Source organism: Sarcophilus harrisii, chromosome 4, assembly GCF_902635505.1.
Source record: "Sarcophilus harrisii chromosome 4, mSarHar1.11, whole genome shotgun sequence".
Taxonomy (NCBI): Eukaryota; Metazoa; Chordata; class Mammalia; order Dasyuromorphia; family Dasyuridae; genus Sarcophilus; species Sarcophilus harrisii.
The window spans coordinates 410,638,512-410,665,860 of NC_045429.1; the positions used below are offsets into that span (position 1 = coordinate 410,638,512).

A 27,349-nucleotide genomic window follows, 5' to 3' on the forward strand; every position below is an offset into this window, starting at 1 on the left:
TTTTCTATGCAGCCTCTTGTAGCAGCTCTGGCAGGAGTCCCTACCTACCAATTCTTGGTGCAGTGGGTACTCTATTAACATAGTATTAATATCTTGACAGATTACTGTTTAATCCTGAAAACATTGAATTCTCTCTGTGCACAGGAATCTGGTGCTGTGTAATAGCTATTTGAGAAAAAGCTTTTAGTTTTTAGCAAATTCTCAAAACATTACTAGTCTTCCAATTGAGTTCTATTACAGAGTTCATCATTACTATTTTATTCTTGGTATTCTGCTTCTTAAAGGGTTCTGGTAGAACTCACATTTATTAAGAACCTGTAGTATGCCAGACACTATGCCAAGTGCAAGAGATATGAAAACACTCTCTTATCCAGCTTAGTCTAATGAGTGAGACAACATACTTATGACTGAGAACAAAAAAGACAGATACAGGATGAATAATTAGTAGTGAGAAGTCACTCGAATTCTTAAGAGGGATTGGGAAAGGCTTCCTGGAGGAGGGGTTTGAATTGTAACTTGAAGGAGACCAGGGCATGAAGATAAATTACCAGAGTCAGGATAGAGAAGTGTTCAGTGATTCCATCTTCCTACCGTCCAGAGATTAGAAACTTTTGTTTTTGAGACTTGTGCCATTTTACTTACCTTAAGTGAATGGTTTACAGACCATAGTAGTATCATAGATTTACAACCTTTATTCTAAGTCCCTCATTTTACAGATCAGAACTGAGAACAAGATCAGGGGAAAAAACTCTGGTCACATGATGAGATTTTATCATCTGACTTTAAATCTAGTTTTTTATTATGAACTTGTATAATAATTTTACCTATTACACAGCTCTCATTTTGTAGTATGGAGGTGACTGAATTACAACATTTATATAAAGGCTTTAAAGTGCTTTACAACTGCCCTGTGAAGTAGGTTCTGCAAGTATCTCTATTTTAAAGATGAGAGTGACTTGCTGGTAAATAGTTGGTTATTCAACTACAAGTGTCAGGAACAAGATCTAAGGCCAGGACTTCCTAAAGCCAAGTCTGGCCTTCTGCACCTGCACCTCAATCGCAAGGCCATCAGGAGAGTACTAGCTGTGGCTAGTTATAAGGCTATAAAGTTTTTAAGCACCTACTCAGTGATAAAGACATAACTAGCCTAGCTAAGTTTACTTTTTTGGGCATAGCTGCTCATGCATGCCATTTGCTAGAAGGAATGGAGATCTATTATCCAGAAACCATACTGATGAAGTAATAATTTAATATTTCAGAGTCAATGAAGATACTCTAATACTTCAGAATAAGTCAACGAGTATGTTAAAAGCTAGGTTGCAGTCTGTACATAATCACATCATCAACATTTTCTTCATCACTAACAGTAATCAGAAAAATACAGAAAAGGGATAAAAAAATTTGTAAGTTAAATATTTGATCTTCAATTTCCTCACCTATAAAATGAGAGTAAAAATAACGTCTACCCACAGTTATTCTTATGGAAATTAAGTAAAAATAAACTAAGTAAACTGTTTTACAAACCTTCAAAACGTGAATTTTCATTGTCACTTCTAGTGCATATAAGGAGTTGGAAATAAGCTGGATAGCAAAGTTTGTTCTTAAATGACTAGAATTTTCTGAAAATAATTTAGTAGTTATATTCTATTCAGTTCTTAATTTTAAAACTGATTTTGAATTAGAGATGTAGACCTTTATGCTAGCATTTATATAGTTCAAATTGAGTGTTGGTATTTCTCACATAGAATGTTGTTATAAAAGATGTGGAAATACAAATGACATGTTTTATTTTATTACTACTGATAGTATCAACTTGATTTGTTCTCCCAGCAATGTAAAGGTACATTTTTTGGTACCTTTTGCACTTTGGTGTCTTGAGACTTGGGGTTCCCATTTTAAAAATACTGAATTCTCAAGTTAATTTGCTTTTCCCTTAATGTTTCAGAAAATCAGTGCTGATACAATTGGAGATGAAGGATTCTTTGACTTACTGAGCCGATTTCAAAGTAACAGGATGGATGATCAGAGATGCTGCTTAAAGGACAAGAACTGCCATACGACTTCAACCACAACTTCTTCCACTCCCCCCAAAACAAAGAGAAAATGTAAGTAATTTAAGCTGTTTCCACTCACATCAGTGCCACTGGGTTTAGGAAAGGAGACCAATAAAAAGGTTAGACACTTGGGGATAAGGATTCTTATTTAGAAGGAACAAAAATTCTTGAAAGGTCAGCAGTGAAACCATGGGCTGACACAATCAGATCTCTGAGAACTGATGGAATTCCATGATTGGTGGTTCTAGAAGGGAATGTCTTCTTTAAAAGAACAGAATCCACCAAAGGATACTGTGTTTTGAAGATAAAGAGTGGAAATAGTTGTTAAGGTCAGTGACGTATGTACAAAAAAAAAAGAAATAGATGAAGAATTTGAGAAATGGCTCACTAGCCTGGTTAAGATGCTCGATTTAGTAGTATTGGGGAGTTCAGTGATATCAGATTTAAATAGAGACAGTATAGGCTACATATTAAGACATTATCAATATTTTATTTCTTGTTAAACATTTGGTTCTGTGATCTGTATGTGACACCTCTGGTGTAGACAAAGCTGAAGCTTCCTCTCCGACCAAAACAGCACCTGACAATTTTTTGACTTGTCTTAATGATACCCAAGGTGGCGAAGGAAATGGTGATGCAAACTGCTGTTCTGATTTCCACCACAAAAGAGAAATGTGGTTTTTAGAATCTGATTGTGGTAAAAAAAAAAAAAGGAATGTGGTTTTTAGAGGTTAGCAAAAGTAGGAAGAGCACTGAGATTTTAGAAGTCCTGAAGACACAAAGAACAGCAGGTTTGATGAGAAGGAACAGCAACAGTTTTAGGAGACCCTCAATGCACAAGAACAAGAACTAAAATTAAAATTTAAGACAGTACCAAAGAGCAGGATGACTCCAGGAGCACAGCACAGTCTTACTATTGCAGTGTTTGGAGTAGACCAAGGACAATAAAAGGGTTTTAAAGCTACATTTCAGGGAAGAATGATCTTGGGACTACAATAAGCATGAAACAGCATCTCTCTGCTAGAATTTTATGTCTGAGACAGACTAGAATCTAATACCTCTAGCCTTTCACTTCCACAGCACAGATCCCAAAGAACTTAAATTCACCTTTTCCTGGACAATCACTTACAAAAGCCTTTGCCACCACACATACTGTGCACAAGTACCAAGGATACAAAGGCAAAAGTGAAATGGCTCCTGCCTTCAGTGTACATTTTATTAGAGGGAAAAGGCAACAGTAGTGGTGAGAGGGAAAACAAATAGAATAAAGGTAGACCTAGACCATAAGTTTTGTGGTAAATGAATGGTAAGGCTGGTTTGGCTGGATCTTAAAGATTTCATAAAAGGCAGTTAAAGACAGTAAGACAGAAGAGATTTTGGAATGTTGTTTGCACACAGGCCTTCTTTCTTCTGCAGTGGGTGTAGAGTGTTATTTTTGTCCATTCCCCATAATAAGAAATCCGTGCTGTGGCTGGCATATTTTATTACATTCCAAAGCCAAATGTGATGCAACATTTAGGCCAATTAGCCCCACCTTTTCCTCCATCTGATGTTCTCTGGGATAACAGGTTTGGCTCCAGTAATATTTTGAGAGGATTATGTTCTTGAGGGAAGTGAACGTTATCTTTGACCCTCTCATGCTGATAACAGTTTGCATGTCCTTTTTCTTTCTAGCTCTGTCTGTTTCTGTTGTCTCCCCACATACGGATGAATTTTTGGACCTGCTTGCTAGCTCACAGAGCCGTCGTCTAGATGACCAGCGGGCAAGTTTTAGCAATCTGCCAGGGCTCCGCCTAACTCACAATAATAAAAATCAGTCAGTACTTGGACATTTGATCGCCAGTGATAACAAAGAGCCAGATGATGATTTCTTTGATATCCTTGTAAAATGCCAAGTACGTCAATTTTTTTTTCCCCCAATACACATAGCCCTTGATGCTAGAAATATTGCAGTTTAATTATCAGAAAGAACTGGTTTGATTTGAGCATTGTTTTAGTTATAGGTTACTGCATTAGACTACCCCATTGAATGTTAGAAGTTAGATTGTAGAATCATGGGTTCAGAGCCAGAAGGAACCTCAGGATAATCTGATCCAAATCACTTATTTTACAAATGAGAAAAAAGTTGCAGAGATTCAGATTTGAAGCTTGGCCTTTTGCTTGCTCTTTTCCTGTATTGCTTCCTCATTCAGATATCGCGTCTGCTGTCACTATCTTTTGTTTTTTGCCAACGTCGTGACGTAAGACTTAAAACGGAAAATTATGAAGCTATCCTATGTGAATATTTTTAACATAAATTTTATACAATATTAGCACCAGGGATTTAAAATCCAAGTTATTATGTCTAAATTGCTTTTAAAATATTGGAGAACTAGTAGCATGTTCAGATGTCAGTTCCCAGCTCAACCCTTTTCAAAATGATCTGACCTAACAGTAACATAGGCCTGCCTGCTAATTCAGATCCCTTCAGTTCACAGCTTTGGGGGCTTGTTCGGAAGGATTTAACATAATAGTTATTTGCTCCTGAGCTGGTTAACAGGGACTAAACAAAATTATAAACTAAGACTGATCTTTAGCAGGATTATGTGGTTCATCATACCCATCCAAAAAAAAAGCTATGGGGCAATCATAACAATGTTAGTATGAATAGAAACCCTCCATTATTAGTATGAAAAAAACAGCAGCCCATTCTCACCAACAGTGAATTGACAATGTAACTTTTCTTATTCTGATTGTTTTATGTACCCAGGTATGATTAATCACATGCATTTGATAGACTGAATTGAGATCAAGTTATTCCCACATTCATATATTTTCATTTTTTCTGATTCCAAATATATTTGGAAATATTTAATATTTTTTCCAAATATGGAAAACTTAAATTATCAGTGATCTAATAGCTTGTATACTGTGGTTTTCCTTTACAATGGTAACATTTTAATCCCCTTTTCCTTTTTCTTTAGGGCTCCAGATTAGATGATCAGAGATGTGCTCCACCACCTGCTGCTACCAAGGGACCAACGGTACCAGATGAGGACTTTTTTAGCCTTATTTTACGGTCTCAGGCAAAAAGAATGGATGAACAGAGAGTTCTTCTACAGCAAGACCAGAGCAGAGACACCAAATTTGTTCTGAAAAACCTTTTGCAAAACAGTGCCTTGTTGGAATTTGAAAATTCAGAAGGAAAATCAGGAAACCACTAATGCTATATTACTGAAATTACTGCCGGGAAAATAAATTTGTCTTTACCTTAAAGGGAAAATTTGTATCACTGTGGTAGATATAGCTTGAAGAGGTTTTTTAGAATTATGTAAATAATTTTTAATGGTACAGTGATAAAGAATTAACATTTCTCTTGATTATGTTTGAACATAGTGCTTTTAGTATATTTGTAAGGTGCAGTATCAAGCATGTGATCACTGCTTAGGTTTTCTTTACTTTTTTTTTTTTGGATTTGCTGAAATTTCTCTGTATTTTTGTAAAATAGGAAGCTATAGATTAAGAATTTATCTTCTTATGGGTTTTTTTATGTTAATGATTAGCAATGGTACTTTTTTATACTTGATTGTATTGGAGGATAGGGTACTTGATGTAAAAAGATCATTTGTAAAAAAAAAAAAAAAAAAAACATGTTTTGTACAGATCTTGAATTTTTTTTTTTCCTTTTAGTTTGCCCCATTTTCTTTACTTGTCTTAAAGCTGGTACAAAGGAAAAATGCTGAAGGAATAAACAAACTTTCCTCTCGTATCAAGTTTTGGGACATTTTTTCCATATTTGTTGACATTACTGCAACTTACCTCCTCTGATGAAATTCAGATTTTACTGAAAACTCCTGTGTATTATCTAAGCGCCATTTTCGAAGATTGTGTATGCTCATGTTCAGTCTTCAGATCCTAAAAGGACTATTTTATTATGGAAGAAATACTAAGTTTTTCTTGGCTCCAAAGGTGAGAACTAGAATCAGTAGGTTTTAATTGCAGGAAAGAACTTACAGAGCTATGTAGATGATATGTATATGGTCTTTTAAGGTTTACAAAAATCCTATTGGGTAGTATAGTTAGTTATCCCTTTTTATCAATCCAGGACATTTTTTTTTACCCATTACACCATGTCTCATCACCTGAGGTTTTTAGGTTGTCAAATTCAGTAGTCTCTTCTTGCTCTATGTAGAGCCTCATCCCCTGCCAAGAATTATCTAAGCTTATCTCATGCTACTCATACATCTCACATCCATCTCCTTTATTTTGGTCTTCATTGAAAAAGTAGCCTTTACATGCATCCTTGATCTCATATGTCTCACTATCAACCACTTCAATCTCTTCACTATTCATTCTTTCCCTATCTACTAGTTCCTTGTCTCCTACCTAGACATATGTATAACCTCATTTGATTCAATTGTCACCTAGCTATCAATCTGGTATTCTCTCCTTTCTTGGCTAAGCACATTGAGAAAGCACTATACTTGTAGTCTTCACTGTCTCTTTTCTATATTCTAGTACTCCTTTTAATTAATTATAGTTCATTCTAATACTCCTTTCCCTTGTGTTCTCTCCTTCCTACTTCTCCATCCTCTCTGATAGATCTTCATATCTGGAATGCCCACTAACTAGGAGAGTTCCCAAAAAATATCTGTCCTGGACTCTTTTCCTTCTCCGTTATCTAACCTGCTCCTCTTATATACGTGAATCCCAGATGTCCAGGTTAGACACCTCAAATTCAACAGGCACAAAATAGAATCATTATCTTTCCCTTCCCCCCAAAACCTTACTATTTTTGAACTACTAAGCACATGGATTACCATCCTTTCAGTCACTCAGGTTCACAAACTGTCACCACATACATTCAATCTATTACCAAGTCTTAAGATTTCTACCTTCAAAACATTTCTCTCATATATTGTTTTCTCTCCACTTCCACCATCACCATACCCTAATTTAATCAACCAGTGTCTATTAAGGACTTACTATGTATCAGGCACTGTGTTAAGCATGGGGGGGGGGGGGGGGATACAAAGACAAAAAATGCTTTCAAGGACCTCACACTATTATAGTGGAAGAGGAAACAGGTCTATAAACATGCTGCATACAAGATAAATGGAGAACAGTATCAGAGGGAAGGCACTAAGATTAAAGGAGACAGAAAAATGCTTCTTGCAAAAGATAAGATTTCAGCTGAAATTTGTAGAACACTACATGAGCTGAGAGGTAAAAGGAAGGAAGGAGAACATTCTAGACATGGGGGGAAATATACAGTCTCATTCCTTGAAGTTACAATTTAATATAAGAAAACCATGGGTTATCAGGAGTCTTAGAAGAAATCTCATTAGAAGGCCTGTTAAATCTGGATGATCTCTAAGAATGGAATAAGGGAGAAGGAATTCAGAGGGGGGGGAAGAAAGGGGAAATTACTCATAAATGAGGTACACCAAAGAGTTTGTGTAATATGAAGGGGCCATTGGGAAGGAACACATGGCACTAGAATGTCATATGTGACATACACACTGTGGCAGCAATAGCAATCATGATCCTAGGAAAAGCAAAAAACAGACCTAAATGAGTTCTCAAAAGTACCATAAATATGAATTAATATCAATCCTAATTAACCATGCACCAAATGGAATAACATCCATATTCTCAGAAAAGAAAAGTTAAAACAAATAAATTATAAGAAGAAAGAAAAGGTAAAAGTATAATAGTGAGAGACTTCAACTTATTGTTTAGGTCATATTCAATTCTATCTCTATTTGGGGTTTTCTGGCAAACACTTAAGTGTTTGCCATTTCTTTCTCCAGCTCAGCTCATTTTAATTTTACAGTTTAGGAGACTGAAGCAAACAGGATAAAGTGACTTATCCAGGGTAACATAGCCAGTAAATATCTGAGGCTAGATTTGAACTCAGCTATTTCTGACTCTAGGCCCAGGCCACTATGCTACCTAACTGCCCTTAGACCCAGATAAATTGAACCAAAGAAAAAAGAAAGGCCTGAATAGAATTTTAGAAAAGTCAGCCATGCTAGGACATTTGGAGAATAATGAATGGGAACAGTAAAGAATATACATATCTTTCTCAGGTATATATGGGGCATGCATAAAAACTGATCATAAAACCTCACAAACAAATGTAAAAAAGTAGAAAAATGCATCTTTTCCCCAAACCATTGTTAAAAGGCAAGTCAATTCTCTGATCCTCCATAGCTGTGGATCATAACATCTGAAGGAGTTGCAGTGCAGCCTTTGCTGACACAGGTGTTGCAGACTGGGAATGAGATAAATTGGAGGCAGAGGGAAGAGGAGAGAGGCCACAGAACAGCAATTGCCTTTCAGTCTCCTTGTATCATCCTCTCACACAAGGAGATCCATTCTGCAGGTCTGGATTGGATCTTCAGCAGCCACTGTCAGGTGGTTCCCATATATTCTAACAAACCATAATGCAATAAAAATTATATTCAACATAGGGCACTGAAGGTAAAGATTAAAAATTAAGTGGAATCTAAATAATTAAACCTGAAAGAATGGGTAGGTCCAACAATTAGGGAATCAATTACATTAAAGAAAATGACAAGATATCATACCAAAATTTGTGCAATACCAATACACCAAAAGAGTTAACTGGGGGACACTGTGTATCTCTAATTTCTTTCATTAACAGAAAAGAGCAAATCAATAAAATGAGCACAAAACTAATAAAAACTAAAAAACCAACAAATTAAAAACGTCAAATTCAATCCCAATCTCAACAAATTAAAAACACCAAAATAAGAAATCCTGAAATTGAAGATTAACAAAATTGGAAGTTTAAAAAAAATTTACTAAGTTCTTTTTTTTTCCCTTGAGGTAGAAAAGAATAAAACAGATAAGCCATTAGCTAATTTCAGTAAGAAAAATAAAATCAAATACCAGTACAAAAAAATTAAAAATGTGAATTCACAATAAAAGCAATTAAGGAACTCTTCAAACTATATAAGCCAGTAAAATGGACAAATAAAATGTGATTATTTACAATTGTCCAAATGAACAGAACAGAAAATAGAATACTTAAATAACCCTACCTTAGAAAAAGAAATTGAATAAATCCATAAATGAACTCCCCCCAAAATCAGATCTAAAAGTAAATATTTAATATTTAAAGAACAATTAATTCTAATACTACATAATTGATTTGGAAAAACTAGGTAAAAGAGGGAACCCACAAAATTCCTGTTATTATGATACAAATATGGTTTTAATAGCTAAATCAAAGGAAGAGTGTCAAAATAAAACCATGGACCAATTTCCCTAATGAATATTGATGCAAATGTTTTAAATATTAGCAAAGAGACTATAGCAATATATCATAGCAAAGATCATGAACTATAGCCAAGCTGGATTTATACCAGAAATACAAGACCGGTTAAAATTAGGAAAACCATAAGCATGACTGACCAGATTAATAACAAATCCATTAAAAATATTTAATAGGTTTAAAAAGTTTGTTTTTTTGTTTGTTTTTTAAAACAAAAGATGACATTCATTCCTGGTAAAAACAAAACAAAACAAAAACTATAAAGCCCAGAAGTAAATGGAGCTTTTTCTTTCTTTTTTTTGCTGAGGCAATTGGGGTTCAGTGACTTGTCTCAGGTCACACAGCCAAGAAGTAGTAAATGATCACATTTGAACTCAGATCCTCCTGACTTTAGGGCTGGTGCTCTATCCATTACACCAACTAGCTGCCCCTGGAGCTTTTCTTAAAATAAGTAAGAGCTGTCTAAAAGTAAGAGCAAGCATTATTTGTAATAGGAATAATCTAGAAGAAGTCTTCCCAATAAGATTAGGAATGAAGATTAAAATGTCAATTATCAATACAATTATCCACTATTATACTAGGACTGATAGCTATAGGAATAATGGGAGAAACTGAAAGCCTAGGGAAAGAGGAAACAAAATAAGCACCTTTTGCAGATGGTATGATTTAATATTTAGAATTTCTAGAGTCAACTACAGATACTTATCAAGACAATTCAACAAAGTTGCAGGATATAAAATAACCCCACATAAATCACCCACATTTCTTTGTTATCAACATAATCCAACAGGAACTATGGAACACAGCTCCCTTTTTTACTGAGGCACAGAGAGATTGTGACATGAACCCAGAGACACACAGCTACATAAGTATATGCTTCCTCCAAATCTTGTTTTCTGTCTTATTTGCTAATTTATGAAAATTCACATAGAGTATAATTTGGAAAAAAGTGATAAATCAAAACTTTTCACCTCAGTCTTTATATAAAAATAAAAATTTATTATACATACATTTTGGTTCTTTAAAAGACATTATGTATAATAATATTTATGTATAAACATTACACTGATCCTCATTATTCTTAATTCTATATTCACAAATGTATCTACTCAATAAAATTAACTCTTGACCTTAAAATCAATATTCATGGTGTTTTCAGTCATACACAAAGTGATAAAGCATCGGAGTTGCCCATTGTACATGTCCATGTCCTCAGCTAAAGTTAAACAAGGCCAACTCTTGGCCATTTTCTTTCAGTCTCATACTACTGTAATCAAGACTCTTTTCTTGGTCTATTTAGTATCACTTTTTTCACCTTTTTGTGTTTTTTGCTAATGATTTGCTGTTTAAAATGGTCCTCAAAATTGTGCTGAAGTGCTGCCTTATGTTCTTAGGGTGCAAGATGGCTGCGAAGTGCCTTTTGGAGAGAGTACATGTCTTAGATAAGGTCTGTTCAGGCACCAATGAAATAGTGCTGCTGTCTGTGAGTTTAATGTTAATGAATCAACATTATAGTACATCCAAAAGAAAATGCTAAAAAATGCTACCCAAAGGTTCATGGGAACCTATCCCTGAATTTCCCCTACAAGCAATGGCTTACTTAGTATTTGTGGGGACTTTAGAGAACATAACTCTCACAAATGGTAAAATCAACTGTACTTCCTTAAAAATGTTTCAAAAAGCTTCAACCTACTCCCACACACTGATTTTTCTGAAGCATAATTGTCACAAGATAACTTAACCACAAAGGAAGACATAATGGCAAACAAATAGTGGCCAAAAAGACACAAGCCTCAATTCTCCCTGCCAACTAATTATACAGTGAAATGATATATTCAACTTCTTTTTACAAAATCAATCTTGCATGGATGCATAGATTCAGCAACAACAATTGTCTCTTTATAATACCCAGAGATATGAGTCTCTAAAAATAAGGGGGAACATTTTTTAAATGGTTTAGTAATATAGTGCAATCAGCTAAAATCCAAGCTTATAAGGAAACTATCATTGAACTACCTGCTCCTTTCAACTCTTCCACAGATACAAGTCTATAACAAAGTACATCTCAATATTTTTCCCCTAGATGTCTTCCTGAAAAGTTGTGAAAAATTTTAAATCAATATGTATCAGATGTCATTAACTAGGCATTATACAAAAATAAAGAATATGTTCCTATGTTTGTAATCAAGACACAATAAAATCAAACTTAGGGTTTTGATTTTTTTCTTTGATCAAATATTTAAAGGAAAGCATGAATAAAATAAAATATTAACAATATCTATGTGGGGAAAAAAAAGACATACAAACCCAAACATATAAATATGCTTTAAAAAGAAGGTAACTAAGGGATAAACCCAGGGAGGTATAGGGAATCCAGAGAGGAAACTCCTCTCTATCAATGAAGATCCAAGCCTTCTCTATAATTAGTGTTTGAAAGATACCCAGAGCACTGAAAAGTTAGATAACTTGTTAGATCACACATGTGTGCCAAGAACGGATTTTGAATTCAAGTCTTCTTGGCTCGGACCAGCTCTTTCTCCACTACTCCACGATGTCTCTCAGAGACAACTAAATGCATGCCAAGTTTTCCTAAATAAGAGAATATTTAAATTTGGAAAATACTAAACAAATGTGCTTAAGAGAAATCACTACTAGTATTAAAAAAAAAATCTTAACCAAGCACAAAATTAAAATTAATTTAGGACAGAGTCAAAGACTTTTTTGTGCATTTGTATCCTGCAGTACCAGTAATTTAGACTCCGCTAATTAGTAAAGTGAGACTGTGACTACAAGGTGTATCATCTATGAAAATAAAATTGGTGAAGCAAATTAGAGATGATACAGTTAAGTCCCCATTTATCTGGATCACACTTCAGTAACATTCAACACAAGAGTTTACAAGTAGTAAACAAAAAAAGACAACACTTAGATCATTAGTTCTGCCAAAGTTCACACACTGTATTTCAGATTATTTCTAGGCCAGCATCTCCTGAATCTCTAGTAATTACAATGATAGACAAGTTTGTTTATTCGGTTTTCCACTGGCAATTTTACTATGCTCTCACAACATATCAGAAGATGACCTGATTGTAAAGGAACAAATGGAGAGGAACAACTAGAATATAATAAACTTATTGGTCTGGGAGAGTGAGTGGCCAAATAGCTCTTAGATCTTCAAGTCCCACTTGCCTGCTTATTTGAAAAAGTGTGGAATAGCCTTGGAAAATAATGCTTCCAAGAGCTAAGATGAAAATAAGTTTAGCTGCATTTAAGAGTAAACTTTAATCTGAAAATGCTTGTCCTATTTAAGAAATTAAACTCCTCAGTTCAAGCATTTGACCACTTTAACAGAACCACTTGCATATAATGTATTGTCAGTTGTTCATTAAAGCCAATATAGTAGGAGGGCATCTATTTGGCAATACTATTACCCATTAGTTTTTTGTTCCCTATATATTCCTGAAAACTAATAAAAGTATTTCTTTAAAAATATTCTCTAATTATTATTTTCATTAACTAATCGGAACTAGCGATGTTTTTAAATAAACCATCATTAGTTCTGGTTAGTTAATAAACATCAATTAAACATCCATTTTAGAATGGGAGGTGAGATCCTTCTCCAAAATGAGTAATTATGAAAATGCCAGAATATTAAAGGGAAGAAAATGAAACTAAATGTAATCATTACATCCACTTAGAACCCACTTTTACAAACTTATTTACTATTAGATCTAGTAACTTCACTTCACTCTTGTTGGCAATTCTGCAAAAAATACCCAAATAGTAATAGATTATATATAATACTTAAGAAAAATACTAGGGGAAAACATAATGCTAGACCTCACAATTTCACATTTGTCCATGGCTGCCTCTTCCTTTTAGTTAGGTTGGCTGTCTTCTTGATTCTTTTCCCAACTTCCAGCTATGACAGTGGATGGGTTGTGGGCCCCATCTTGTGGGAGGCTGCTTCTGACTTCGTTTCTCAACATACCCTCATCTGCTGGAAGCTTGCCTTCCTGACTCCCTGGTGTCTGTTGCTCACAGGATGGCTTTGCTGAATGGCTTGTTTTACTGTTACCTTCTTTCACATTGCTGTTTTCTGGGATTTCACAAATCTCTTCTGGATTCTTATCCGAAATGAGTGATTTCTGCTGTGAAATGTAAAATGCACACTTAAATGTTTTTAAAATTAATTTAATTTGGAGGATTAATAGTTATAGAACTGGAGCTACAGAATACACTTCTGTGTCAAAAATAAGATTCTAATTAATACTGTTTAGTCAAAACAAATGCCTCTATTCTCTAGATTAAACCTTGATAGTTGCAGAATTCTCCCAAATAAAGTCACTATTAAGTGGAATTAACAATTTCATATTAAACTATCAATATTAGTGACTAATTTCTAAGTTATTAGTATGAGGATTAGAAAATGTCATAGTTGAAAAAATTTGAGATGTAATTGAAATATGCTACCTTTTATCAACAAATAAGCACTTCTACTTTAAAGATCTCCAAGGAAAAATATTTCACAAACGCCCCAACCCTTATCCTTAAGTTCCAAAAATTTTAGATTTTACAAAGGTTAAAAAAAAAAAGAGCCATCCCCCAAAAAAGTAAATTGTCCCCTCCAAACTGCCACTAAGAGATTCATAAAAAATTTTTAATCTTATTTCCCCCCCATAGTTAATGAGTAATATTCCAGTCAAACTAATATAAAACCAGAAGACTTTTTTGCCTTCATCTCATGCCCTTTCTCCAAATAGTCTCCTGAGCCTGCTACACACCCACCCACACACACTCCCTGGGACTTGTGGAGCTTATATTAATGACTTTCAATTGCTTGCTTTTCAATAGAATGCTTGCTTTCAATAGAATTTTAAGATTTCAATGAATTTTCACATTAATTATAGTCTCTGTCAATAAAAAGTTACTATAAAAAAAAATATAGTCTCTAATACTTACCTTGATACAATATTCAACAATATCAACTATCAACCTTTGTACTCTTTTCTGGAAGACTAGCCTGACTTTTTAAATTAAGAGGAGAAAGTGCACAAAAGGTATCACTTTACTGCTGACTATAAAGATGCACAAATGCTCTATTAGAAGGATTTAGACCTAATATAAATCAATACAAAAAAAAAAAAAAATTAGTTGCTGACTTACAGAGGGTACCACCTTGGGATGCTCTTCTGCCTTTCCATCTGGTATTTCAAATGCCCGTAGTACTTCAGGGCTCCTGTTGCCAGTTAAACCAACATCTCTCTCTCTCAAAAACTCTCCTCTACACTCATCTGTTTTGTAATAAGGGCCTGGATCTTTCTGACAAACATGGCTCCGATAACAGAGATCTGCATCACCTGCTCCACCATGTTGCCTATAATCAATTCCTTCCTGTGCTCTTCCTTTGCCTTGATGTAGGGCCTGGCGAGGTTCTCTTTCAGAGTCTCTTAAATGCCGCAATCCACCAACTGATTTTCCTGCACCATAGCAGAAACCCTAATAAGCAAAATAAATAATATAAATTACAACTACAAAATTATGTATGTATCTGTATCACATATTTATACACATACACATATGTATATACATATAAACACATACACATACAGCCTAAACCCTCTCATTTTAAATGTAGTAGTATTATTTAAGTATTATTAAATTTAAAGTATGATTTAAGATGCCAATAAAATTCACATGCACTTTTAGTAATTTGATAAGCATAGATATAAACATCTTAAAATGGCAGTTTATTTTTGAGAATTATATTCTTTGGAGTAAAAGGGAGGTATTGATTTAATCTATGAAATCACTCTATCGTTAAGAGAATGTTTTAATGAACTAGAAAACAATAATGTTGATAACTAGAATTTATATAGGTCTTACTATGTGCCATACACTTTAAAATTATCATCTCATTGATGCTCATAACATCCTAATGAGGAAAGGATATTATCTCCATTGTAAAGATGAGGAAACTGAGGCAAACAGAGTTGATGTCAAGTAACTTGCATGGGGTCTCAGAGCTAGGACTTGTCTAAAGAAACATTTGACCTCAGATCTTGCTGACTCCATGCCCAGCACTGTGCCACCTAGCTTCTAGCACTTAAAATGAAAGCTAGAAATTTAAATTTTGTTAAAAGTTTTATGAATCGTTTCTGTTTTATTTATGGTTGACTTCTATTTAAGATTATTTTTTTTTAATTACATAGAGATATAAACTGTGGCCCAGAACCCTACATTCTGGGGCTTTTTTCAAGACCTTACAAATGTCTCTTTTTAGCTCATGTCCTCACCCAAGGTGTAATTTGAGAATATCAAAATGTATACATAACTCATGACTAGATATCTCCAGGCAGGTGTAAAATGAACCTGAGGCTTCTATGAAAACATACCATATGTTGGCTGTCCCAAAAGTCTTAAATGCTGTTTCACTGCAGTGTTAACCTTTTAATAGATTAACCCTTCTAACTCTAAAAAGCTATATACGATGCTGATTCTTTCATATGTGACAAATATAATATGCAAATATAATATGCAGAAAGCACTTCATGACTGGAAAAAGCCCAGTATATAAAACAAGGCCTTGTCCTTCCTCCCTGCCCACCAACAGGAAAAAGATCCTAATTCCCATTTGGATGTCCCATAGGCATCTCAGTCAACATAGTCCAAATAGCAGTCCTTTCTTCTTCCAACTGCCAGATTTCTCCACATTCTCCTAATCCCGAGTTCACAAACTCAGTGTCACTTTTATTCTTTCCTATCTCTCACCAGAGCTGCTAAGTCCTATAGCTCCTCCTGCCTCTCTCTTCCACCCCCTTCCAGTCCCACAGCCACCATCCTAGGTCAAATCCTCGTTGTTTCTCATTTAGATCATTGCAACAGTTTCTGAGTCTCCAGCTATTGCCCAGTACAATTCAGCCTCCATGCAGCTGCTAAAAGGAATCTTCTTAAAGCATCCTTCTTTTACTCAAATTCTTATTTCCTCAAGAAGCCAATAAAACTACTCTCTGGGATTTAAAATCCATCACAACCTGACTCCAACCTGACTTCCTACTCCTGTTAAACATCACTTTCCTCCTTTTACTCTACCCCACAGTCAAATGGGCTTTTTTACTTTCCCCCACATGATTCCATCTCCTTTCCTTGTCTTTGCACTCGCTCTACCTTCTTCCTGGAATGCTCTTCCTCTTAACAACCATCCCATGATCCCTAGTTTATTTTAAGGCTTAGTTCAAGTACTTTTTACACAAAGCCTCTCTTGCCCTTCAGTTCCAAGTATCTTCCCCATCAAATTACCTTGTGTCTATTTTGTCTACACATATGGGTACATATTCACAACACTAACTTCCTTAACTAGACTGTAAACTCCTAGGAACAGAAAACTTTATTTTTGTCGTCTTATCTCTAAGCACCCAGCACAGCAACTGACACACAGCAACATAAAAATGCTTGTTGACTGGTTCAATGATTTCATCTGTACTAATTTATCAAGTTCAAATGGTATGTTTGCCAAGTTTTCAGGACTCATATCTAACTTCAAAAAGCAAACTACAAAATTACTTGCCTTTAAGACAAAAAATTTAAATGTAAATGCAAATAGTTACTTAGATATTACTTATCAAATTATATTGTTATGGAAACAAGACAAGTACAAATTTTTAGCATTGCTTTTACGCTTAAAAAAGTTAAAAAGCAACAATGTTATATACTAACCAATACAGCCAGAGCCATGATGACCAGCACCGGAATATGAAGTAATAGCGGTATTTCCTTCATAAGTGCTCTCAAAAATTCACCAGTTCCTTGTCCAATATGCTTCAATGGCTCAGTTACAAAGTTGGTAAAAGTAACTGCCAATGCCTATAACAACAGATGTTCATTAGCAACAAATATTACGTTCCTTACCGATGACAAATGACAAATGTAAGCAGAATAAGCCAGAGTCACTGTGTTCTTGTACTCACTTCAGGGGACCTTTGCTATCACTGTCAATGCAAACCAGCATCAAAATGAAATGATTTTGTTACTTGCAATTAGAGTAGCCTTTAGGCAGGTCAAAACTTTTTGGGGGAAAAAGATTTTAAAACACTTAATACACCTTTGATGACTATATAAGGACTCTTGCTTGATCTGCCCTGAAAAAGTAATTTTTACAAAGTATATTCTATACCTTTGTTGGTGGAACCAACCAAATAGGGTTAACTAATAGTAGTTCATAGTACTTTTGGCAAGAATCATCTCGAAACGTCCATGAACTTCTAAACCATTCTATTTAAGAGAAAGAAAAGAGAAAAAAGAAACTCAATTTAATAAAATAACAAGTTTCACAATATTCAATTATTCCATTTTGTTTTATTCTCCCCTCATCTTCAGCTGTATATAATTTTTCAACAAATTTCCCAATATTTCTAATTTTTTTCTTAGTTTCTTCCTGTTTACTTAGTGGGTTCTAAGATTTGGTACTCCTTAAGCCAAAAATGATCCAGAAGTCTCAATGATAAATCCCCAGGGCTAGGGAATAATAAGAACAATGCACACACGTAATCACTAAGACAAAAGGAAGAACACTTTTAAGAGAAAAGGGGCATGTTTCAAATAGCAGCAATGACAATAAACAAGAGGTGTGCTAGATCAAACCAGAATTCATCCAAAAGACTAGTTAGGAAGGGGACACAAATTTCATAGGAAAAGTCCAGAGCCTTCTGTACAGGAAGCACACACTATAGAAAGCATGGTGAGTAGGAGGAGACAAAAATGGCTGGTTTCACACAACCTCTCTGCACCAAGTTTCTTTTATGGCAATGGAATGCTAGCTACAAGTCCTGCTTTAGCAATAATAATGGACTTGCAAAAAAGCTTTTTTTTCCCCATCAAATTGGATGTATAGAATTCTAAATGAAGAATACATGGTATTAACACATACTAACTTTTCTAAATAGCTCATTTTAGACAAGAATGTTGTTTCAGTCATGTACAACCCTTTGTGACCCTATTTGAGGTTTTCCAGGCAAAGACATTGGAGTGATTAGCCATTTTCTTCTCTAACTCATTTTATAGAGAAGGAACCAAAGACAAACAGGGTTAAATGACTTGCCCAGGTTCACACAGCTACATTTTTACTCAGGAAGATGAGTCTTCCTGATTCAGGTCCAGCACTTTTATCTACTGTTCCACCTAGTAAAAATAGCAGTTCCCTTAAAAGAAAACAATTTTGTATTCATTCTGTATAGAAGTAAGAGCTGTATTAAATTTACTTTTTCAAGACTTTTCTAGTACAGTAGCTTTGGATACCTTAACATGAAACATCTATTAAATTTTTAATTTGCCTTTAACAAAGTCCCAAAAGTTAAATCGTTCCTATTTTTAATCAATCTTTCAACACAAATAGTATATTTATAAGAATGTTTTTTCATAGTATAATCTTTTTCACATCACAATTTTACATGTTGTATACTTTGGTACAGCACCTCTATGATCATTCCTTCTCCACTGATAATGACCACAGTCTCTTTCCTTCTTTTCTCCTGACAATACAAAGGTATCCAACGTGAGGGTATATTCAACGTAATGAAGTCCTTTCTCTAGATTTTTTTTTTTTTATTATTATTTCAGGAGCACTGATATAACTAGCACTCAGAATTTCTATCTGTTGCTTCTCATGTTCATCACAACTGGACACTTCCTCTTCCCATCAATATATCCACGATTAACTCTTCTATGCAATTTTGTGAATGACAAGTCACTGTTAGCAATATGTTGCACCCTATTTACACTAATTATTAATCTTTCCTTTACCATCTGGCTTATTCATAAATTCTGAATTCTTTGCAGTGTTGTTCCATGATTTTCAGCCTAAGTGTATAACCAGGAGAATGCTGATGCTAGATGATGCTAGAAACACTGGCTTGTGTGGTAGAGCCCGCCACCACTTAAAGTATTCCAACTGAATTCAGTGTCCTCCTCTTATTCAATTCTGGACTAAGACACACATATTAATAGACAAACTTAATGCGTCACCTATCAAGCTATATGTCAGAGTTTGAGTAAATTATTTTTCACTAATTTGATTTTTTTTCAAACTAAACAGTTAAAATTATCTCTTTCACATTTCTATAGATTTTACCATGACACCTTAATGGGTCTCAATGTGATGAAATGAGTACAATATAATAACGACATTGATGACAGCTTCTATTTGCTGCCACTTGTTTTACTTGCCAATGAGACAGAGTAGAAACAGCATTTGACTGGGCTTTCCCACTTACCAGCAAAGAAATCTTGGCAAAAATCATTTTGCCTCTGTAATGCTCAGGCTGCTCATCTATAAAATGAGGGGACTTGAACCAGCTCTAGCTTGAATACATTTTCATGAACAGAAGCATTTGGAGAACCTTACATCAAAAGGTAATCTTTTTGTGTTGGGCTTTGCACCTTGTAGGATACTGACAAATATCTTACATGAGTATGCTTCTTTGCTTTACAATGATTATAAAATCAATACTTGCTAAGGAAAACTATCTCCAGAATCGCATCTTTTCACTGAGTCTTACAAAGAACTTAGATTGAAATTTCTTACCCTTTAGTAAAAAAATAAGAATGTACAATTTGGTTGTTCTATAAGAAAAAGGAGATGAACTAGTGGGAACTATTAAGTAATTGCAAGGAAATGTATATCTGTGAGAAATATTTGCGTAAGGAAGGATATTTCAAATAACAAATAGACAGTTTAAAATACTCAAATAGGTACATGATCTCACTCATTTGGGAATTTTCAATGATGAAAAATGCAGTCTATCTATGCTTGCCTATGCATAGGTAACTCTTCTTTCATGCTTCCTATATGTTCTACACATGAGGTTCACCAAATATACTGGAAACATTTCTTGCCCTCCTGACTTCACAAAAGTATCAGGGGAGCATCCTAGCTCTCTATCTATTATCCCTCACCCTTTTCAATTCCAGGCCCAACTCATTATCTACTTGTACCAAATAAACACACAAACCCATCAACAAGCTCTATGTTCTCCATCTAAATATATGGCATAATCTGAAAAGACATTCCTCATCCTCCTGGTTTTTCCTACATGGACAATCAAGTCAAACTCTTTTGAGTGTTAAAGAGAAGACTCTGCAATGTTTCAAGGCTTAGAACCAGCACAATATCATTTAAAACAGGAATATCAGGAAGGTTTCACTATCCACAGAGAAACAATTTTCAGCTTGGACTGTGAAAGGTGGATCTCTTTCATTAACCCATGAAACAAAGAAAAATTCTAGAGAATTGCCACTTCTAAATCTCAAAAGAAATTACAAACTTAAAAAGCTGATTTTAACTTTTAGTAATTCCAACAAAATGACCATGATTCATTTATCTCTAAAAAACTCAAGAGAAAGAGAGTCTCACCAAATAGGCCTCCAACCCAGTCCATCTTCTCAGCACAAATATTGTTTAAAGGTTCCAATTTGGCAACTTCAGCCTGATGTTTTGCAAAGGCTAACTAATAAAGATAGATAGGAAAGTTTTTAACTATTAATTATAAAGACACCATTAAGTGAACTTCCAAACATGTTGCAATCAATTTTATTTCAAACACTCATTCCATCATTATAAATCCAAAGTATGTTTCAAAAGAAATTTAAAGAAAAAGAGATCTATTACTTCTAAAGCAAAACCAGAAATATTTGTTCTTTTTTCACTTGATTTATTTTTAAAATTCACTTAATTCACTTTATTCAATTGAATTTAGTTATGATTTAAGATCAGTGATTACTGTGGTCACTATGTGACTTTTTCTAGTGTTATCCATTTGATAAAGACCAAAGCCAAGGGAGGGGGGGAGAAGAGGGGGGTGGAAGGGAAGAAGGGGGAGAACCACATTTATTAGGAGAAAGTTTCAAACATTAACTGAAAAAAATCAATTAGGTCAGGGCAGCAGGATAGAGCACCAGCCCTGAAGTCAGGAGGACCTGAGTTCAAAGTCAGGAGGACCTGAGTTTAAATGTGCCGTCAGGCTTCCTAGCTATGTGACCTTGGGCAATTAACCCCAATTGCCTCAGTTAAAATCAAAAAACAAAACAAAACAAAAAAAATAAATTAGGTCAATAACATTTAATAAATGATTATTCTACATTACCTTATATAAATAGATCCAATTCCATCCAAAACTGATAAGAAAACTGATGAATAAAACACGTTTTAACTGAGTATACCAACGAATATATGTCCATAATTCAGTAGCTATTAACATAACAATGCACAACAAACACAGAAGTACCTAGACAAAAAGGAAATGAAAATTGAAGTCACTATTATTGAAAGATTCCTCTAGGCCCAATATCTTATAGTTTACAAAATGAAAAAAACTGCTTGCCTACTTGAAATACACACCTGGACATTGTCCCCCAAACATTCAACTCAACATATGTTAATCAATGAACACACATTTATTATTAAGTACCTACTATGAGCAAGAACTATGCTAGGCAATAAGAATACAAATGCAGAAAATACAATAATCCCTATTCTCAAAGAGGTTACTAATAGGAAAGATTAAGTAAGCATACACATATATACATATGTGTATATATATATATATATATATATATGTATATATATAGATTTATATACATATTAAAGTGAACAAATGTTAACAAATACAAAGTAGTTAAATTCAATGAAGTTTGGAAGGGAGGGATTCAACAGCTGGGCGAGGCAGGAAAGGCTTCAAAGTTCAAAGTCAAGTTTGAGCTATGATGAGAAGTAAAGGACTTGGAGGTTAATAAGTGAAAATGAAGCACATTCCAAGCAGGGAAGGCAATCAATACAAAGACACAGAAATGGGAAATGTAGTGTATGAAGAAGAATGAGAAGGACAATACAATTGGATTGCAGGATACAGGGTAGGTAATAATGTCCAATGAGGTTGGAATGAAAGGTTGAGCTAAACTGTAAAAGGATTTATAAACTAAATAGAGAGTTTAAATTTTTATCTTAGAAACAATAGTCATTGGAATTTACGAGTAGGAGAGAAACACAAGCAGTTCTCACTTAACGAAGATTATTACTTTGACATCAGGGTGTAGGATGAACTGTACAGGCAAGAGAATTGGGGAAGGAAGACCAATTAGGAGGATGTTGAGATAATCTAGGAAAAAAGAGATAAAGACCTGAACTAAGATGGCAGCTACATAAGAGGAGTGATCAGGAGAGATGAGGTCAAAATAGAAATAGCAAAATTTGGCAACAGAATGGATATATAAGGTAAGGCAAAGTGAATACTTTGGGATAATGCTAAAATTAAGAACCTGAGAAAAGAAAAGGATGGTGCCTTTGATAGAAAAAAAGAAGTCTAAAAAAGATGGGGGAGTGGAATGGAATGAATTAGGTTTGGGACACACAGAGTTTAAGATGTTTCTGGGTCATTCAGTTTAAAATATCCTGTAGATAATAGTGTCCAATAAACAAGGTAATATGGGGCTAAAACTCAGAGAGGACTTTGAGGCTGGATATCTCAATTTGTTAGGCACTGGCAGAGAAATATTTAAATCCACAGTGGCTGATGATGAAGCCATAGTGGCTGATGATGTTACAGAAAGAGAGACTACAGATGGAAGAAAGAGAACCCTGAGGAACATTTGCAAGGAAGACAGAATGGTCAGGAGGCAGGTAGAAGGAGAACCAAGAGAATGATGTTATGAAGACACAGAGAGGACAAAGTGTCTATGAGGGGAGTAGAGTCAACAGTGTCAAATGCAACAGAGAGACCAAGAAAGATAAGGGTTGAGAAAGACTGTCAGATTTGACAAGATAATTGGAGAAAGCAGCTTTAAAGGTGAAATCAGAAACTGGACTACAAAATTTTGAGAAGGAAGTGAGAGAAGAGATATAAGTAAGATGATAGTTTCAAGCTATAGTAAGATTTATTGCAAGTTTTTTAAAGAGGGGAGAGACTTGGGCATGTATGAAGACAGTCAGAAAGTAACCAACAGTCAGAGAAGGATTGAAAATATAATAAATAGTAGGAAGAAAAGCCTGAGGTTGTAAACTGCTAGAGAATACTGGAGATGAGATTAAGTACACAGACAGAGGAACTGGCTTTGCCAAGGAGAAAGGCTAGAGAGGCCAGAAACAAAGAGAATGGGAAAATTTTGATTCTCAATTTTCTCAGCTATATTCAAAACTTAATTCATTACCTTCCTCCATAAGCAAACCTCTGATCCTTATTTGCCTATTTTTGTTGAGGGCATCACCATTTTCCCCAATCCCTTTACATTCCACCTTCAGCTTCTAAGCCTTCCCACAAAAGCCATTTCCAAGTTTTGGAATATGATTTCTGTAAATTGCTAATTCACAGAACATCTAGCTTTTTCAAAGTAATGATGACGATGATAGCAGTTAGCATTTATATAGTGTCACTATGTACCTAGCATTTATGTGGTGTTTATACTGTGTGCCAGTTACTGTGCTAAGCAATCAACAATTATTATTTCATTTGATCCTTACAATAATCCTGGAAGAGGATTATTATAATCCCCATCCTATAGCTGAGACAAAAAGAAGTTAAGTGACTTGTCTAACTAAGGTCACATAACTGCTAAGTGCCTGAGACCAAATTTGAATTCAGGTCTTCCCAACTCCAAGACCAATACTAAGTCCATCAGGATAATAGCTGTGAATTGGTGTAGTCTTTTTGGAAAGCAATATGGCATTATGCAATAATAGTTACAAAACTGTTTGGAATCTTTGTTTTTATATATTTGAATATTTTGTTGATAATTGGTTTTTTATCATAAAAAGTAAAGAAATAAATTCCTTACTCATCTTACCATGAATACGTCATATGGATCCACACCAAAGGTTGTCTCAAAACTCCATTTCCAGGTCTTGAAATTATGAAATTTAAAATTAATTAGGATATTACTTAGAGCATCATCTAAGGCTCCTGATTTCCAGTCTTCTCCACTCAGAAACTTCTGGATTTCTAATAATGTCTCTTTTGTAAGGATAATCTCAGCATCATAACGCACATCCCCTTTATCCTCACTGGGCTGAAGCAAAAACAAAAAAACACAAAAACACAAAAATGGATTGGGCAATTTTGTCAACAGTTTTATATTTAAAATATTAATAACAAACATTTGGAAGATATGTCATGTTTAGAATCTCTTATAAATTAATTCTAGCATATTTACAGGTTTTATTTTACAACAAAGCAAATTTAGAGGTAATATTTTCCTATGGTATTTCTATATATTTTATGTTCAAGTTTAAGACCTCCATATTTTATATTGTCACTTCAATTCTTCTGCCAAATTTTTAGAAAAAGTGGTCTATATTCACTGATTACTTTTGTACCCATCTTATCTATATTGTCCTCTATAATCTGGCTTTGTTGTGCTATTACAGCATAGACTGTGCTATTATGCTCAGAATGTACTCCTTTGCCTTTCACTTTTAGGTCTTTTAGTTCCCATCAAAGTTCAGCTCAAATGCTACCTCCTACACCAAATATTTTCTCACACATATCTCTGGATCACTTGCTAGTGAATTGCCCCCCCCCCCAAATACTCTGGATATTTATTTATGTGTGCGTATAAATGTACACATATGCATACAGAGACATACAGCTCAATAAATATTTTATTAATGTTTACTAAAGGCACTATGCTAAAACACCAGGAGTACAAATAAAAAGCAGCAAAAATGTCTGCCCTCAAATAGTTAATATTCCAGTGGGGCAGACAATTTACACAACATAAAGTGGTACATGAGAAAAATACAGAGTAGATGGAAGGTAGACTCAGAAGTTAAGGGGGAGGAGAATAAAACAGAATGTCACAAGCAAACAATTAAAAGAAGGGAGAGAAGACAAACCTCTAAAAAGGTGCCTCAAATTGCCTCTTAGGAAAAAAAAAAAGAAAGAAACGGCTGAATAAATCATGATGGAATGGAATGTTACTGCACCACAATAATGACAGGAGAGATTATTGCAAACTGGAAGCAGAGTGAGTGACAAAGTAAAGTGAGAACCTGGAGAATAATTAGTACAAGGATAGCACTGTTAAAACAAAACAAAACACAAAACAAACACACACACACACACACACACACACACACACAAACAACTTTATCAAAGCATGTACCAACCCTTATTTTCAGAGGACCTAGGATGAAGCTTGTTTTAAATCTATCAGAGACAGAATTTGGGACACAGACATTGTATGTATTTGTTTGCTAGACTACATTTATTTGCTACAAAGTTGTTTTTTCCCCTTTCTTACTCTTTTGGTGAGAGAGGGAAGAGAATTAGCAATAGTGATACCGACAACAACAAAAAAAAATCAGGAAACTAAATTTTTAAAATGCATTCAAGAAAATAAGAGAAGTTCGGAAGGAAGCACAAACTTAACAGTTTTAAAATATAGAATTATTTTCTGGTGTTCGTGTAAATAGAAATGCCTTTTTTGGAATATTTAAGTTCATAAAAATTTTTTTGTAATAACTATCATTAATCAGAAGATCCTTTCAATTTTGAATTTAGCACCATGATTATTACTGATGTCTAATGCTGGCCAGTGTAAAACTTGTTATCTTTATTCATTTGTCAACTTCTAATGAAAAATTCAATTTAAAATAATACTCAATAGTATTAAATATCTTGATTTTTGATCCCCTAACATGAAAAATTTTAGAAAAGCTAATGTTACACAATAGCTTGGTTTTAATATCTTGTTAATTTGTATTAGTGATTCTAAACAGCAATATCTATCTAACATATTAAGCAACAGGAAGAAAATATTATTTAAAGAACTGATTTTTTCCTTTTTTGAAAACTACATAATTACATTACTTACTAAATATGACCAAGAAAATGTTGAAAAAGTAAAATTAAGAAGACTAGAATCCCACTGAAATCTATTTAGAAAAGTCATCTGAAATCAAAACAGTAGTCATCTGAAATCAAAACAATCCAAAATACTACCCTAACTTTATCAAACAAGCTATTTATTCTCTTATACACGAAAAGACAAAAATGCACAAAACCACATGAAATAAGGGGGAAAATGAATGCCTAGATTTATTGATTAAATAGTAAAAACAAAAGAAAAATTTTCATCCACAACAGATTGAAAAGATGTGACAGTCTCTGCTTCTTCAGACTTTCCTTACTACAAGGAAAGTAATCTTTTTAATATCATTATAATTTACCAAGAATAAAATTTACATTGACTAATGCAACAATTACCAAATACTCACAAGTCCAAGTTTTCCAGCTTCAATTAAAATCTTATTTAAATATCTCCTAAAAACATGATTACTCTGACTTTCATAATCTTTCTTCTTTTTCTTTTCACACTCATTAATCTGTAATGATACATAAACTTTAGATTAGTTTTTGTCAATAAAATATAGTAACAAATAATGAAGTTTCTAACCAAGCAAACCAATAAAAGTAAAGTTAAATAAAAGGTAAAGATAAATAATTTGTCATGCTTATATTTATGAACTATACCATCCCATAAATGTCAGGATTTTTTTTTATATAAAGGGAAAAATTAAATCAAAGTACAGAAAGCAAACTCAGCAGTGACAGGTTTGAGGCTGGGGTTTTTTGGCTTATTTCCTTTCTGGCAGCTTCTGATTAAACAACCAGAATCTATTTTAAAAGTTCGGGCAGATTATGAAAAGCATCCAGCAGATGTAATAATTTTAACAACAATAATAGCTAATATGTATATATTGTTTACTTTATATACATTATCTCATGTGCAACTCTTTTGAAGGAGTTGTTATAATTTTAGCCCCATTTTAAAGAAGAAAAGGAAGTTGAACAAAGTTAAGGAACTTGCCCAAGTTCACAATGCTATTCAGTGTTTGAAGTCAGACTCTGGAGGACTCCAAACACCCTGAAATGTAAGGGCTCCATTGTTTAAAAAATAGTCACAAAAAAGTCATTTAAGGTGTTCAACTTCTCTGTTCTTAAAGATTTTGTACTATAATCACTTTAGG

At 34.2% G+C, this 27,349-nt stretch overlaps 2 protein-coding genes across 5 annotated transcripts in view; one reads left to right on the forward strand and one right to left on the reverse strand.

The window, feature by feature from the left end:
• The window catches only part of GPSM2 (G protein signaling modulator 2), a 47,084-nt gene extending 41,282 nt beyond the window's left edge, over positions 1-5,802 (forward strand). Inside the window, exons 13-15 of the mRNA XM_031967194.1 lie at positions 1,946-2,105; positions 3,729-3,949; positions 5,018-5,802. Coding sequence (XP_031823054.1) covers positions 1,946-2,105; positions 3,729-3,949; positions 5,018-5,257 — 621 coding nt within the window. The 3' untranslated portion in view covers positions 5,258-5,802. The remainder of the gene's footprint in view (positions 1-1,945; positions 2,106-3,728; positions 3,950-5,017) is intronic.
• CLCC1 (chloride channel CLIC like 1) overlaps positions 1-27,349 on the reverse strand; it is a 76,898-nt gene that overhangs the window by 38,973 nt on the left and 10,576 nt on the right. For 2 of the 4 annotated variants that reach the window (XR_004234001.1, XM_031967196.1), the window contains exons 6-13: positions 26,597-26,704; positions 24,166-24,387; positions 21,474-21,614; positions 20,744-20,837; positions 17,510-17,607; positions 17,053-17,199; positions 14,503-14,835; positions 13,182-13,487 (exon numbers count right to left, since the gene is read on the reverse strand). Coding sequence is in view for 3 of the 4 variants with exons in the window: in XM_031967196.1 (XP_031823056.1) it covers positions 13,215-13,487; positions 14,503-14,835; positions 17,053-17,199; positions 17,510-17,607; positions 20,744-20,837; positions 21,474-21,614; positions 24,166-24,387; positions 26,597-26,704 (1,416 nt within the window). In the remaining variant the exon portion in view is untranslated. Of the gene's footprint in view, positions 1-10,312; positions 13,488-14,502; positions 14,836-17,052; positions 17,200-17,509; positions 17,608-20,743; positions 20,838-21,473; positions 21,615-24,165; positions 24,388-26,596; positions 26,705-27,349 lie in introns of those variants that run through there. The other 2 variants (XM_031967197.1, XM_031967195.1) reach the window with 2 other exon arrangements.